The sequence below is a fragment of the Dromiciops gliroides genome, chromosome 4 (genome assembly GCF_019393635.1).
Source record: "Dromiciops gliroides isolate mDroGli1 chromosome 4, mDroGli1.pri, whole genome shotgun sequence".
Classification (NCBI taxonomy): domain Eukaryota; kingdom Metazoa; phylum Chordata; class Mammalia; order Microbiotheria; family Microbiotheriidae; genus Dromiciops; species Dromiciops gliroides.
This window is the reverse complement of record NC_057864.1, coordinates 130,067,615-130,084,308: the sequence shown is the minus strand read 5'-3', so window position 1 is coordinate 130,084,308 and position 16,694 is coordinate 130,067,615. Positions and strand designations below refer to the sequence as shown.

The following is a 16,694-nucleotide window of genomic DNA, read 5'->3' as shown; positions in this document are numbered from 1 at the left end:
AAGTCTTTCACAACCTGGCCTCGAGTTATTTTTTCAGCCTTGTTCTACATCCCTTCCCTGGCTGGCTTTATGATCCAATTAACAGGCCATCCTGTTGTTCCTCACAAATCACATTCCATCTCCTGTCTCCATGCATATCTGCACTGGCCATCAGTCCCACACACCTCCCTTCTGCCTCACAGAATCCCCCTTTTCCTTCAAGACTTTCTTCCTAAAGTCTTTCCTGATCCCCCCGACTGTGAGAGTCCTCCCTGCTGAACAAACTGATATCCATTATGTGTACGCTCATATATGTACACATTGTCTACTCCTTTATTGAAAACGGAAGTTCCCTCAGAGTAGACATCATTCCACTGAGTTTGGCACATAGCAGGCTCTTACTAATGTGTGGTGATAGAGTGAATTGTGATAGCTCTGCTGTAAGGGTGCTTTTACCAAATGAGAAGGGGCTTCATGGGCAGCAAGCCCAGGACAAAAAGGTGGGGGGCCAGGAAAGGACCGAATGGGGACCCTGATGGATCTTGGCCTAAATGGATCTGCAGCTGGACAAGCATGTTAGCAGTCGACTTAATTATGTTAACAGCCTGACAGCAGGGCCAAGTACAAGAGAGGGACAAAGCCTGTTGCAGCTCAAGCATCATTCTTTTCCAGACAACATTCCAATCCAAACATTTAGAGGAAGAAAAGGAAAGAGGAAAAGAACTAAAATCCACAGGCATTTAAAAAATAAAGGTTAAAGAGACTGGGATAATTTAACCTGGCAAGAAAGGGCCGAAGGGTGACAAGCCGTCACAAAGTTCAATGTCCACTGAGAACAAATGGAAAAATAAAGTGGAGGGATGGGGAAGGACAGACAATAATTTAAAAGTCAATTAAATTTAACAAGCATTTATTAGGTACCTACTACACTATGCTGGGCTGCAGGGTTAAGAATGCTGGGGAAACAATGAGTATACAGGTAAGTAAATAGTTTGCAGAGCAGGTAGAAGCATTGTATTGGAGAAGGGCCTTTGTAGGAGACCGCACTAAAGTTGAGCCTAGAAGCAAAGTAGGGATTCTGAGAAGCAGAGGGGAAGAGGGAGAGCATACTTGGCATGAGGTGCTAGTACAAAGGCAGGGGTGGAGGGTGGGGGGTAGGGCAGCAACAACAGCAACAGAAACAATTATAATAACTAACATTTAAGCAGCATCTACTATGTTCCAGGCACTGTGCGAAGAGCTTTACAATTATTATCTCTGGCAGGTAAGTGCTATTCTTATCCCCATTTTTACAGATGAGGAAACTGAGGCAGACTGAAGTTGAATGACTTGCCCAGGGTGACAGAGCTTATAAGTGTCTAAGACCGAATTTGAACTTGGTCTTCCTAACTCCCAGTCCAATACTCTATCTGGTGCCTCATTGTAAAACATTATATAAATATTTATTAATAGTATTATTTGTTCTAATATGTAGGTTAGCCAACAAAAAGTTTAACCCCAGGCTCATTTCCTCTTGGCATCTATTAGCTTCTGGGCTGTTCCCTTCCAATACCTACCAGCAAGCTTCCTCTGAGAAACAAGATCGTTTTAATATTATTCTGAACAAAGCGTCATCCTGAACGACACATAAAGGAGATGATAAATGTAGACATAAAAACCATGTCACGCATCTCAAAGCCAAAGGCAGAGGGCTTTTGAGATGGCTTACGGTTTTGGTTTATCTATACTTTTTACTGCTTCCCCACGAGCAGCAAGCATCTGGAGGTGATGGTAAGTTTCTGGTTTGAGTTTTTAAAGGCCTCCCCCCGCTGGGGACAGCTGTATAAAACCTACAAACAGCCGGTCCACCTGCACGGTGGCTCCCCCTCGTCCAGGGAGCGGGCCTACCTCTTGGATCTCCTTGTCCCTTTCTTCTGTGCAGATCCCTTCGTGATAGGACCGTGCAGAAGGGCTCTCTGTTGACATCAGGGACGTCCTCTCATTGCAGACTTCCTCCTCACTGTCTGAATTCATGAATGTGATCATGGTTCACCTCTTGGGAAGAGTCTGGGAGGGAAGGCACAAAGAAAATCCTTAGAAGCCATTGGGAATTGCAAGAGGCTGCAAGATTAATTTCAGAGGGGAGTAGAGAGGGCCAGAAGGGGCTAGAAAAATGGTAACAACCTCAGATTTAATTAAAACAACCACATTTTAAGTATCTGCAACAGAAATGTCATGTCAAAAGTCTCACAGAAAAGGCTAGGTAAAGGATGTTACCTGTTGTTCTGATGATGTACTAGAATTGTCTATCTTAGTGCACCTAGGGCCCAAGCACAGGACCCCCAGAGAAGGGATGGCCTAGCACCAGCTGTGTTCTAGGATGATTAATAAAAGAAATTATCTCAGAGAGGCAACAGAAAAGACACTCTAAAGTCTACCTTCATGAAAAGAGGAGTTGTTGGATAAACACGAAGGTTCACCTGAACAGGGACATGGAATGTCATCTTTTCTCAGGCCCACAACAGGGCCCTGGAGTGATTCCTAAAGAAAGGCCCTCTCTTTCTGCAAACCTGCCTGCAGGTTCTCAATCTAAATGACTGGCTGGAGAGTACAGGTCCTCAGATTCAAACTCAGCACCCTTTCCACAGGGTCTCACTTTCATTTTCAAGTAGAGAGCCCCAGGGAAGGCAGTGAGTACCCGTTAAGCACCTACTCTTTGCCAAACACTGTGCTAAGTGCTTTATATACTCTCAACAGGTCCAAGATGGCTGATGGCTCATGAGGTGGTGGTTTCTTGAACTATGAAGTTTTACACTGTAAAATGGTCACCTTTTGGTTTCTGGCATGAGTTAATCATGAAATTATTATCTCTCACTAGTATCTAATCAAAAGCATCATTTCTCAAAACAACAACAAAAAACCCAACAAAACAACAAAAGCATCATTTCTTCTTATTCCTTTCTGAAGGATAGTTAGGGGATGATGACAACTGGCTCCATTCTGAAACAAAGGTCCCTCTTTTTACTGACAATAACTCTTCCAGCGATGCTCTATGGCTAGGAAATCCACAGAAATCCACAATGTCTTAAGAATTAAGTGACTTTCTTTTTCTTTTTTTGCAGAGACAAGATGTGGGGATAGGTAGGCCATCAAAACTGGATGAAGCAAGGGGCAGCTAGGTGGTACAGTGGATAGAACACTGGCCCTGGATTCAGGAGGACCTGAGTTCAAATCCAGCCTCAGACACTTAACAATTACTAGCTGTGTGACCCTAGGCAAGTCACTTAACCCCAATTGCCTCACCAAAAAAATCAAACCAAAAATCAAACCCCAAAAAAACCCACCCCAAAACTGGATGAAGCAGCCTGCAGATTAAAAAAATAATAAAAAATTGGGGAAGTACTGACCTAGGTAGGAAGGAGCAACCTTCCACATGAGTGTTGCTGTTCCTTGGGAGAGCCAATACAATACTCTGCCTCCTTTTGCCACACTCTGAAATAGCATATATGAAAGGAAAGGTGGAAAAACATTGACCAAAGACTCTTGATTAAAGGTAAAATGGGGAGGGAAATGAGAGAACTAGCTACAGAACCAGGATGAGCAAGGGAATAGCACAAGTAGAAATGAATATCTTGTTGTATGCATTTCTCTAGCTAGACCCCACCATCTTCAGCAAGAAGCCTTTCCTGACTCCCCAACTGCTCATAACCTCACTTCCAAACTACCTTGTCTATATATTCATATCGATTCACTTAAAATTTGAACTGTATATGTCCTTCATATATACTTGTCTCCTCTATCAGGATGCAAGCTCCTTTGTGAGCAGGGGCTGTTTCATTCTTTGTACTCATATCCTGTGCATCTGGCACATTGGTGATGCTTAATAAATACTTGTTGACTGACTGACAGTCAGCAATGGCCAGAAAAACAAATTCTGCCTCGATGCTTTTGAATTTCTTTGTCTAGCAGAGATTAGACATCAGACCACAATGGTACTTACAGAAGGGCTTCTAAATGGGATACGTGCCCATGGGAGCTCTTGAAATGGGATGATTTCTTTTATTTCCTATGTGACCAGGAATGGGTCTCCCACCAAAATCATCTATGTGCTATGTACATTGTTCCCTGACATCCCCCACCGAGAGACTGGAAGTGGTAGAAAGGACAATGGGTTTGAGGGCAGAAACTGTGCTAGAAACTGTGTTAAACCCATGGCCAAGTCAAATGTACCTCTCAGAACCTCTCAGTCAGAACAGATGACATCTAAAAGTCCTTTCTGGGTCTAAATCCTATGAGTCAAAGCATAGGGAAACCTCAAAATATAATATGGATGTGATCTTCTTTCCTGCCCTACCCTATTTCAATTCAACATAAAATATAACAAATTGTTCTCATTTCCCCTGAATACAAATGAAATGCCTATCCAGTCCTTTCCCATAATTATATACATACATGTATTCAAATTATATACATATGTGTATAGAAATATAAGCAGACATATACATTATATATTATACACATACACACCCAATCTGGGCTTCTGAAATGTTTCATGTCATTGTGTAAAGAAAAATGGATTTGGAATCAGAGAGGTCCTTGGTTCGAATGCTGCTCTGCTACTTACTATAATACATGTCCTTGGGTGCATCACTGAAATCTCTCTGGGCCTCATTAGTTACAAGGGCTAATCTCTCTAAGGTCCCTTCTAGCTCTAAATTTTATGATCCTATCATAACATGGGATTTTTCAGGTGTCTCTTAACCGTGACTATTACAGTGTATTACCATGAAAAGAATTAGAGCTGTGGCTAAGCAGGAGATACCCCTGATTTAAAGGTATTCCCAGTCAACTGCCTGGGGACGTCTCTTGGTTGTCCCATGAGCATATCAGATTTAACATGTCCTGACCAGGACTCATCTTCCTCCTTCATCCTGATCCTCCTCCAAACTTCTCTCCCATCATCCTTCCAGTCAGCCCTGTGTGTAATCTTTTATGCCTCTGTTGCCCACCCCCATCTATCCAATCAGTCGCCACATTTGGGAGATTCTAACTCCAAAACGTCTGTCTATCCCTTTTTCCTCTCATGCAGCCGCCTGAGTTCAAGACCCACTTGATGACCTTCCTCCTAGATCACTCTCGATGCCTAACTGAACCCTCTCCCATTCACTCTCAAATCCATCTTCTACACAGCTGCTAAAATGTTCTTTCTGAAGCACATCACATCACTGCTCAAAAACATTTCATGCCAGCCTACTACTAGACTAAGTGTCCACTCCTGAAGGCCCTTCACAAGCTGGCTCTCTCACATACCATCAAAAGATGTCCAGTTCTCTGCAGAGAAGAGTGTGAATGGTTCATGTGGGGCAAGGTGGCAGAACTGACCTCTCCCTAGTTCGGTTAGCCAAGGAGAATGGGAAGCACTGTTTAGATTCCCCAGGAAGGAAGCAAGACAGCCCCACATCCCTGTGGGGTAGCAGCAAACCATCTCAGCAAGTCCAAGGCCTGGGCAGAGATCCCTGCCCAGTCTACCTAGCCACAGCCAACTATTCTGAAGAATGAAAGGGAGGAAAATCGTAGGATTAAGAACTGGAAATCTTAACAAGGGCAGGCCAAGTCTTTGTTTTCCCAGAGCCTCGCACAGTGCCTGGCACAGAGTGGGCACTGAATAAATGCACATGGATTGGCTGACTAGAGATTAACCAAAGCAATTTTACAGATTAAGACACTAAGGCCTGAGAAAGATTATTTCCTTGAGAGGCAGAGATGAGGCTAAACTGGGGGTGGAGTGGGTCTAGTGCTCTTCCCACTGCCCAAGCACCTTGCTTTCCAAGGTACCCTAGAAGTCCTTAGAGAGAAAGTCGCTCAGATGGTGCAGTTTATAAACAAGTCTGCCAAGCAACGCCCCAAGATGCCCATCCACCCCACAGCTTTGCTGACGCACAGAGGTAATCCAGAAGGGAAGAGGTGTGTGTGTGTGTGGGGGGGGAATCTGTGGCTCCCAAACAGGTCGGGGCAAGGCTGTGCAGCTGACACACCTGGGAGGGATGAAGCCAGCCACCATCCTTCTGTAAAGCTCATTTATTTGACTTCCAGATGGCAGCAGGCTCTAGTTACCTGACACTGATCTCAAAGCTAAGGCCAAGCCAGGTGGTGGAGGGCTGAGGGGAGGGGAGGGGAGGAGAGGGAGAAAACAAAGTAATCGAGTCTGACCAGGGCAACCAGGGCGACGTCAGGGAAGCCTCCTTCCCAAACCACCCAGCAGAAGAAGGTTTTTGCAGAAACCTGCTCTGACCCTGGGAACCTTTTCACACACACCTTCCCCGCCCCCCCCCCCAACCCAGTCCTGGGTCTCATTATTCAGGTGTATCTGCTTCAAAAAGCTGAATGAGCAGATCTGGCAGATTTGTCCCTTCTGAATCGCAGAATTTCAGCAAACCTGCTTAGGCCCGCAGTTCCCTGCAGTTATAATGAAACCCAGTGACCCACTTTCCTTTGCGTTCCTGTTTTATTTAGATCCAAAATGAGCTTTGTGGAGGAATGCAAAGGAGGTCTGCCCTTAAATTTGAAGGCCAAATGACAGCGGGACTGGCGGCATACCAAAAACCCTATGGAGAAAAGCAGTGCCTTATGGGAGATGGGAATTACTGCTCTAAAAGCCAATTTGGAACACTGGATATTAAGTAAGTATTTATGCAGTCTCACTTGAGTCTGCAGCATGGGGAACAAGTTCAGAGCACCCTGTTTATTTAAGAAAGCAAACAAAAAGAACCTGGCTTAAGTTGAAAGAGAAGGTACAAAAGCCACAGTAACCTCACTGCATGAGAAATTATTACTACCTTGCCTTTAAGAGCACTGACTGACCAAAGGCTGAATAGTGCCCTTAGAAACCATCGAAAATCATCCCCTTCCATAACCCGCCTCATGCCAGCACCAGAGCCTGTCCTTGGCCATGGGGCCAGTCATCTTGACCAGCCAAGTCACACTTGACTGAGTGCACATGGAACCAAGCTGGGGAATTGCTTTTCCCACAATCTGGCTGCTGAAAGTGAGATGGCTCTGGCCAAGGGCCTCATGGGACCCAGGGCTAGGTCCATAGTGGGGCAGCTTTGCCAGCCCATGTAAATGTGACACTCCTGTGGCAGCCATCTGCCCTGGTGTGTCCCCAGAGCAGCCAGCTAGGCTAGGAGCTAGGTGGTAGTAGGCTGAGTTATCCCACAGGGGAATTATGAGGATTCCACTGGCCTAGCAGATGCCTCACCTGCCTCTTAGGTCCCAAGCAGGCTTTATTATGGTCTCTTTTCTGACCTTCAGTTTTCTTATCCAGCAAAGTGATATTTGAAAAATAAAAGATAAAAAAACCCCTCCCACCCCAATATTTTACTATATTTCCTACTGCTATGAGTGGGAGAAAGTGGGGGAAAAAAGGTGGATTTTTTTTCTCCAAGTGGTTATGAAGAATTCAATCCCATAAACATTCCTTAAAGGCCTACTGGCCTATGTGCCAGACACAAAAAAGAAAAAAAAATTGCTCTGTCTTTGCCCTCAAGTAGCTACTAGACTCTAAACTCCATAATGACAGGGACTAGAGTCAGAAGACCTGGATTCAAATCCCACCTCTTACACTTACTCCTTTTGACCATGGGCAAGTCAGATCACCATCCTTGCCTCGGTTTGCCCATCTGTGAAATGAGGAGCCTTCCATTTCTGCATTTCTAAGCCCACAGTCTATGTCTTAGCTACACTCTGTAGCAGCCCCCTGACTGGGGCAGTGCGCGACACAAGCAGGCCTTCAATAAAGGTTTGTTGTTCTTTCCATTCTGATGGGAGGGTGGAGGGGAAGAAGGCCTGGGGATGACATGAAGATGCACTTAAGGACAGAAAGCCCAGAAGCCAACATTCCAAAGTACTTTCCCCAATATAAGCACTGAGGAAAGACAATGGATTTCCCCCCCTGACTGGAGACATTTATAATAAGAGAGAGAACCAGTGGGGAGGGGACACATATCAGCAAGCAGAGGAAACATGCCGTGGACCCTGGAGAACTGCTCTAGCCGAGAAAAGTCAGGGTTCTCTGCTTTACAAAATCATAAAATAGCTGATATCGATTTAACCCCGTGTGGTAGGTACCGTGATTTTTATCCCCATTCTATAGATGAGGAAACTCATCTCTAAGTTCAAAGGTCCACTGAAAAGACCCTTTATCTAGTAAAGGGGCTAAGGCAAGGCAGGTCTTCCTGTCTCTAAATCCAGGGCTTTATCCAGTTACACTGAGATGTGGCTCATACAGTGAATGGCACCAGCCACTACCTTGTCTACGCCCCTACCCCTCTCTATCTCTCCAGAAAGAAGGTATCCTCCCCATTACTTGTGAGCTCACTGGGCTGCAGACTAAGAACCATGAAGAATCCCTGAGAGCTTATCTAGTCCAACCAGTTTGCTCCCTACAAGATGAAACTGAGGGGCTGCTAAATAGCACAGTGAATAAAGCACTGGACCTGAATTCAGGAGGACCTGAGTTAAAATTTGACCTCAGACACTTGACACTTATTAGCAGTGTAACCCTGGGCAAGTCACTTAACCCTCATTGCCCTGCCAACAAAAAGGAAAAAAAAAAAGATGAAACTGAGGCCCAGAGAGGGTGCTGACTTATCTGAAGTAATTGAGATAGAAGGTAGCCCACTCCAAACATGGCAATTTTCCCATTTTAGCACACCACCCTCTCACCTGCTACGAGGCTTGATAAGCAACGAGCGAGGCTGGAAGGCTGAGGGTCTCCTCAGTTTACATCCCCCTCCCCACTCCAAGTCCTAGTTCTCCAGGGACTGCCTGCATTCATCCCCCCGACCAGGATGCTGTGCCTGTGGGTGGGCAGCAGGCCTTTCTTTCTTTCTTTTTTTTTTTTAGTGAGGCAATTGGGGTTAAGTGACTTGCCCAGGGTCACACAGCTAGTAAGTGTTAAGTGTCTGAGGCCGGATTTGAACTCAGGTACTCCTGACTCCAGGGCTGGTGCTCTATCCACTGCGCCACCTAGCCGCCCCGCAGCAGGCCTTTCTTAAAGGATGCTGGAAGGAAAGAACATGTCTCTGGACCAGATGCTCCTGTATCCCAAGGATACCACCGCCACTGAGATGTGTCGCATGGGAACATCCAGGTGGCTGCATTCACTGCAATCACATTAAGCAAAGCTGCTCCTTTAGGCTGTGTTTTGTTAATATTCAAAGCAGTATTTCCCTGTTGGAAAGTGGAACTATTTCTAGTCTCACTCGTCACTGAAGAAGGCGAAGAACAGTCTTCAGAGTCCCTGGCTTGTTTCTCCAAGCCCTTGGCTGTCATCCCCAAGGTCATACAGTCTCCTTAAGGACAGAGACTGGCTTTATGATTTCACTGGTATAGAAAATGCACAGCTTAGGAAACTCCCTCTACCAATACAGGTCAGGCCTTCTCTGCAATTTGTAGTCTTAGAGAGTTTCCTGGAGCACTGAGAGGTTGAGTGACTTGCCTAGGATCACACAACCAATCTGGGTCAGAGGTGGGCCCTGAGCCCAGGCTTCCCTTGTTCCAAGGCTAGCTCTCTAATCCCTAGGCTATGGGGCCTCTCACTCAGTGAGCTCCCACCTCCTTTGCTGGTCCCAGGTGCTTTTACAGTGACCTCCATTTCTGGTAAACGCCAGGGGAGGATATGTAGGCTTGCTCTGGATGTTTATGATACAGGACTTAAATACTAGCCTTCTCCAGGAGCTTCTGCACCCCCCAGAACACCAGAAAAGAGGGGACATGCTTTCAAGGGATCTTTAGTTCACAGATCTAGAACCTGGAAGGAGCTAGAAGGAGCCTTAGGTCACTGAGTCCAACACTCCTCATTCTGCAAATAAGGAAACTGAGGACCACGCAGATTAAGGCAACTCCTCTGGGGCCACAGAGGTAGAATAAATGGCAGAGTCAACATCTGAACCCCGGGCTTCTGACTCCAGAGCCAAGAACTTTCCACGGCATCCACGATGCCTCCCCATCTTCTCATCTTTTGTCTGTTTGGCAGATTTTACCAGGGTCTGGAGTCTGAAAATGAAGGGACTGTCTCAGAAAAAATAAGGGCTCAAAGAATCTGGAGCTGGAAAGGGCCTTAGAGAGTTTGATCCAGAAGCCATTTTACAAATGAGGGAGTTACGTGCAGTAGATAGAGTGCTGGACCTGGAGTGAGGAAGACCTATGTTCATATCTGGCCTCAGATCCTAGCTGTGTAACCTCGGATAAGTCACTTAACTATGGTCTGCCTCGGTTTCCTTATTTGTAAAATGGAGATAATAATAGTAGCTACTTCCTTGGGCTATAGAGAAGATAAAAGAGATATTTGTAAAGAGCTTTGCAAACTGTAAGTGCTATATGAATGCTAAGTATTGGTAATAAGTACTAGCTATTATTATGAGGAAAATGAGGCCCATGGGAGTGATGTGACTGTGAGAAAATAATGATTAATAATGGATTTCTTAGGGGGACCCAGAGATCAGTTTTAGTCCCTCCCCGCAGACCCCTCCACAAAGTCTAGTTCTTGAGGAACTTCAGCAGATCTTGCCTGGGACAGGCCCAAGGGAACAAAAGAAATGGAGGCAGATTCTTTTGTCTAGCTCAGTAAACTGATGGGATCAAACCACATCTAGATACTGGACTTTCCCTTTGCCCTTCATTGAGGGTCTTTTACATTTTTCTCCCTGATATCATCTGTAGAGTTCATTTTAATTTATACCACCCTCAAGTCATGTCAACCAATGGAACTGAATGATGCTAATCAATTAGCTTTGATCAATGTATAATAACACGCCTCTACCAGAAGAGGATAAAACTCTTGGCCACACCAGGGCCTAGGTCTCTCTGGGTGTGTGCTTGGTGTGTAGGGCAGTGTAGGTGTTGTCGGTCTTCTGAATTCTCTTTGAGACCTTGTTCTGTGGTCTCTCAGAGAGTATGGGTCTGGGGCTTTTCTCCTGCTCATGCTAACTGCCCCTCAGTCAATACTTTACTGGTATATATAATATTAATTAATAATAAATGTTTATGGCCCAAACTGGTGCAATAGCAATTTATACACACACACACACACACACAAACACAGAAACAGCAATAAATAGCCATAGCAATTAATTTTAAAAAGAGTTTTAGCTTAAAAAAACACATGACTTATTTAAGATAATACAGCTAATGACAGAACTAGAATCTGGACCCAAGTATCCAGAATTTCAAGCCTATGTTATAAATAATTGCTAAATTCCCTTCTGGCTTTAACAATTTATAAATCCATTCAATTTTTCCAAAAAGGACATTGTATCATCTATCTAATGAGGGACCTGATTTTCATGATTCCCCAAGGTCCCTTTCTGGCTTTGACATTTCATGGTTCTCAGATTCTAAGTTCCTCCTGTTCATTGATTTTAAATGGCTGTTTGTTCCTGATGTTGCCATGGATTCTGCCTGACGAGCAATAACTGCATAGATCCCAATGGACTGACCCTTAACATTTAGTAGAAAATTCTCAAAGCCTGGACCCAAGTTGGGAGATGTAGTGGGCTTAGGGGAAGTTACTCAAGTGCCTGCCTGCAAAAACATGTTCTGGGCAGCCTCTTAGAGGGAGTGGTACTGTACTAACCACCCCAGCTCCAGAGAATACTCTTCCCCCAGGCCATGATATACCTCAGAATAGCAAGGAAATCTTGCAGAAGCAGCTGACGTTCCACAAGCCCCTGAAGTAACTAACATTTACAAGTTGGAAACCCTGATTCCATTTCTGACCCTAATTCTGTCCCTGTCTCCATTTCTAACCCTATTTCTGTTTCTGTCACTAACCCTAATTTCATTCATTCTCAATCCAACAAGCATTTATTAAACTCTTACCACATCCCAGGCAGAGTGCTAGGTACAAGAGAACAAGGCAATAAGCAAAAAGGTCTCATACTGGAGGTGCAATAGAAGGACCAGGCACATCAATTGACATTAAAATGTGCTTGGCCCTTCCAGATAGTTTAAAATTCCAGTCTTTCTAGCTTTCTAAGCTAAATCACTTTTTTTTCCATTCAAAAGCCATTTAGGCAGTTAAATTGAATCCCCATAAAGAATCATACATAGGCTTCAGAGCTGGGAGAGGCTGAGGCCTTAAAGATCATCTAGTTCAGAGATATCACTCCCTGAAGGAACCAGATGAAAATGTAATTGGGAGGGGGCGGCTAGGTGGTACAATGGATAGAGCACCAGCCCTGGATTCAGGAGGACCTGAGTTCAAATCTGGTCTCAAAATACTTGACACTTACTAGCTGTGTGACCCTGGGCAAGTCACTTAACCCTCACTGCAAAATATTTATCAAAATAAATAAGAATACAACAAGACACAGACAACATTATATTTTAAAACTAAGTCAATATGTGGCTGGGAGGAATTCTCATGTACAGATTAGGGGCCCATTTCTATCTTTTTTAAATTTATTTTTTATTTTATTTTACTTTTTGGTGAGGCAATTGGGGTTAAGTGACTTGCCCAGGGTCACAGAGCTAGTAAGTGTCAAGTGTCTGTGGCCGGATTTGAACTCCGGTCCTCCTGAATCCAGGGCCAGTGCTTCATCCACTGCACCACCTAGCTGTACCCCCCACACCTTTTCTTTCTTAGTTTGAGGTTTGAGGCCACTGATCTTGCTGATCACTCAAGAAGCATATTTATTAGGCACTTACTATGTGCCAGGCTCTGTGTCACATGCTAGGGATATAAAGACATAAACAAATCATTCTTAGTCCTCAGGGAGCTTACAGTCTATTGAAAGAAGCAGTATATAAACATACAAAGTACAAACAGGATAAATACAAAGTATGTGAAGAAAGAAGAAAAAGTCCAATTTCCTCATTTTGTAGATAAAGGGCCCAAGAAGAGTTAGGAAGTAACTTGCCAAAGCTCAGAAAACCAGTTAATAGAAAAGTCAGGATTGGAACCAAAGCCCCTGACTCCAAATACTGCATGCCTTTCCATTCAACTAGGCCACACTGGCACACGTATTTCTAAAAACAAATTATTTTAAGAATACTTTGCAGGGTGGACTGAGCTAGACTCTTTTGAGATCACAATGCAGAAGTGTTGGCCGTACCATCTGGCAAAAGGAAGAATGGAATAGAAAAAAGGCAAGAGACTCGAGTTACAGACCCAGCTCTGCCGTCTCCTAGCTTTGTGACCTTAGACAAATCTGCTTAACAGATCTGAAACCAAGTGCTCCTCATCTGTAAAATGGGATAATGTTCTCCCCCATCTTAGCTCTCAAGGTTGTTGCTTTTAAATAAGATAATGTATGTGAAAGCTCTAAGAAAAGAGAAGTGATACACAGCACAACCTATTAGTATTAAGAAGCAGCCAAGGTGGGGGCAGCTAGATGGTGCAGTAGATAAAGCGCTGGCCTTGGATCCAGGAGTACCTGAGTTCAAATCCAGACTCAGACACTTGACACTAGCTGTGTGACCCTGGGCAAGTCACTTAACCCTCATTGCCTTGTTAAAATAATTAATTAATTAATTTAAAAAAAAAAAAAGAAGAGGCAGCAGCCAAGGTGAGATGACTTTAGGAGCCTCCTGTCAGAAGGGAACTAAGGTGGAGAGGGTATTGGGTAGGAATATGGAATAAAAGAGCTGAAAGAGGGTGATAATCAGCCCCGTGCCCTCAGGAAAGCATAAATGGCAACCTCTGGGTATTTTTCCAAAAACACAGGAACAGAGGGCTGACCTTTCGCAAGCAAAACATGCAAACTGCCATCTCTAGGGAAATTACTCTTTCCAGTCCAAATGGCAAAAACTTTCCTGGAGAATAGCAACTCATTATCATGCCCAAAGCACCACCTCAACTAGTCACAATAGAGCCTCCATCTAATTATGAATATTCAACTCTTTGCAGACCTCTCCTAAGACAACCTAGCAGAAGATAAAACTCTGGGTTGGGAGTAGGGATACCTAGGGTCCTTGGGCTGTCCATGCAACCCAGAATTACCCTTTGGTTTCACCACCGGGTTCTTAGAAAGTCTGCCTTTAGAGGAGCAGAAGTATTGTGTTCACGTGATTACAAATCACTCCAGCCTCACTGACTCAAGACATCCATTTCAAAGTCAGGGCACTTGAGTCAATGACATAATTTGTGCAGTGATTTTAAATCCTTGAAATTTCAAGCAGATGTAGACTGCCTGGGCACTCAAGACCCTAGAGAAAGGACTTGCTATGTGCATGAAGGGTACTTCAAGGGGAGACAATGAAGTAAGCGAACCAGCTGGGCTTCCTGGTTCTGAATCAAGCCTGCTCTCCAGGCTGGGGAGGCACAAAACATGAGGCTACTCTTCATCTAGAAAGTAGGGATCATTGAATGGCAGAAAAGTGTCCATTAGTTTACATGTAAAAATGGTCAATGTTAGCATGGTATTACATCGAGGGCCCCAGCTGACTGACACTCCCTATTATACTGAATCAGATTAAAATGTAATTGGTAAATATTTAACAAGATAAACACAAAGAAGACAATGAAGCATAGATAACGTTACATTTTAAAACAATATCAGGTCTTAGAGACCTTTCATGTGTTGTTTACTGGCACCCTTTCTATTTGAGTTTGACACCACTGGTAGACTGGAGAGGGTCCTTGGAGTCAAGAGAGCCTGCGTTCCAATCCTGCCTCTGACAAAAAGCAGTTGTGAGACTTTGGACAAGTACCTTAACCTCTGTGTCCCTTAAAGGTCATGGGAGAAGGCGGGGGTGGGGGGAGAAAGGAAGAAGTGAGGGAAGCTGCCATCTGCATCAGTGGAAGGAGTTTCTGCACCAGGAGTTTTTCAAATTCCACGTCTGAACACGGTGTGAGTTTGAGTATGTATTTGTATTTGTGGGTACAGTGGATCACTAGGATGACAGGTTTATAGATGGAGGAGACTATGATGTTATCTAGTTCAATTTTCTCATTCTACAAATGAAGAAACTGAAAACCTTTTAGTTAAGTGATATGCTCGGTGTGGGGTTTCATAGCATCAAAAATCTAGAGGCCATCTAATCTCCTTGTTTTACAGATGAGGAAAGGGAAGTTAAGTGACTTACCCAAGCTCATACAGGCATTCAAAGGTACAATTTGAACTCAGGCCCTCTATCCACAGGTCCTTGGATGCCAAATCTGGCACCCTTTCCACTATACCTTCCTCAGAACAAATTCGAGGGGCAACATTCTACCTAACAAAAATGCTCATGCTTACACAAGTAGATAGTAAATAGCATCATGGTGGAAATCAAACTTACTTCCCTTTCCTCCACCCCAATTCCTAGAATAACTCGAGGCACACAAAATGACACTATCAGTTGACATACATAATCATTAGATATTTCACTGAAACTAACGTACCTGAGGGGTGGCCCAAGTGGCCTACGTGTATTTTTAAAATAATAGAGATTTTAAAACATGTATTTTCAAGTTTTTTTAAATTATAAAAATAATGCCAAGTCCTGGCTAGCACACGTCTATCTATTGGCATATGTGCTGATAAGGTTCTTGGGAGTTGGAATATTAGTGATGCTTAAGATTATTTCTCATTGGAAAGCTTTCTTTAAGAAGAAGCGTTTCTATGCTCCATTCCCACACGAATTCCCCAGGCACAACCCAGAGAGGCAGCAGGCCCAACTTGGCTAAGGCCAGTGAGTGAAAATGGGGAAACGTAAAGCGTGATTGAACAAACCCAACCAGGTTTTCCTTAAGGAGAGGAAGAAGCCCTCAATGGAGTCCCATGACAATCATATGCACAATCCCTTTAAATGCACACACTCCGGCCCGACCCCGAGGCACGTAAGGCACATAAAGGATGCAGAAACTAGGGGCAGCAGCTCTCCACTCGTACCCGGGCTACGGATGGGAGGTGGGTCTGAGCAGCCTCCCCCGCAGCGCAAGGGCCCGGCGTTTACAGTCGGGCTGCTTGGCACGCTCCCGGGTAGTGGAGGCTCCTAGGCCCAGCGTGGAGATGCAGCACTAGGCATAGCGTCCTCCCTATCCCTATCTCTTGGCCCGGGGGTGTTGCAGGTAAAGGGAAGCGAGGCAGGACAGCAGCCGGGAAGCACGCGCAGAGCCCCCGGGGTCCTGGGCCGAGCACGCGCGCGCACGCGCGCGCCAGAACCCGGGCCCCGAGCCGAGCACGCGCGCACGCGTCGGACCCCGGGGTGCCCGCTCCTCCCGAGGGCGGAGAGCGCGGAAGGGTGGGGGTGGGGCGGGGGCTTTCCTGGGGACGGTGGGGAGTGGGTCGTCGCCGTCAGTCGCCCATTCCCCCAGCCCCCACTCACCTGCTCCCAGAGAAGAGCCCCGGCGATGTTTACCTAACTCTCTGGGTAACGGAGCCAGCCCCAGCCCAGGGCCGAGGAACCACCCCCGGCCCGGCCCGCCCCTCCCGACACTGGGAGCCCTGCTGCGCAGCTCCCATTGGCTGAGCCTGCGGGCCCCGCCCAGGGGCTGGGAGGCGGAGTCATCCCGGCTCATGGGCCAATTGCAGCTGGAGGCGGGGCGAGAGCAGGGCCAGTGGGCGAGAGGGCCGGAGGATGCCCGCTTCCTCCACGCAGTGGGTTACTTCGGGGAAGCTCAGAAGCTCCAGTGCTGGGGAGCCCCGTCCTAGGCAACAAGTGTCTGAGATTATTCACTCGGTGCCACTGCAAGTCTCCTAGTTGGACTTGTCCCTGGACAAGCGGGCAAAGAATATCGCATAGTAGGCATT

At 45.5% G+C, this 16,694-nt stretch overlaps 1 protein-coding gene across 1 annotated transcript in view; it reads right to left on the bottom strand.

Moving 5' to 3' along the window:
- Window positions 1–16,384, bottom strand: part of PSEN2 (presenilin 2) — a 38,500-nt gene extending 22,116 nt beyond the window's left edge. Inside the window, exons 1-2 of the mRNA XM_043962336.1 lie at window positions 16,270–16,384; window positions 1,867–2,025 (exon numbers count right to left, since the gene is read on the bottom strand). Of these exons, the coding sequence (XP_043818271.1) occupies window positions 1,867–2,004 (138 nt within the window). The 5' untranslated portion in view covers window positions 2,005–2,025; window positions 16,270–16,384. The remainder of the gene's footprint in view (window positions 1–1,866; window positions 2,026–16,269) is intronic.
- Between the last annotated feature and the right edge of the window lie 310 nt (window positions 16,385–16,694).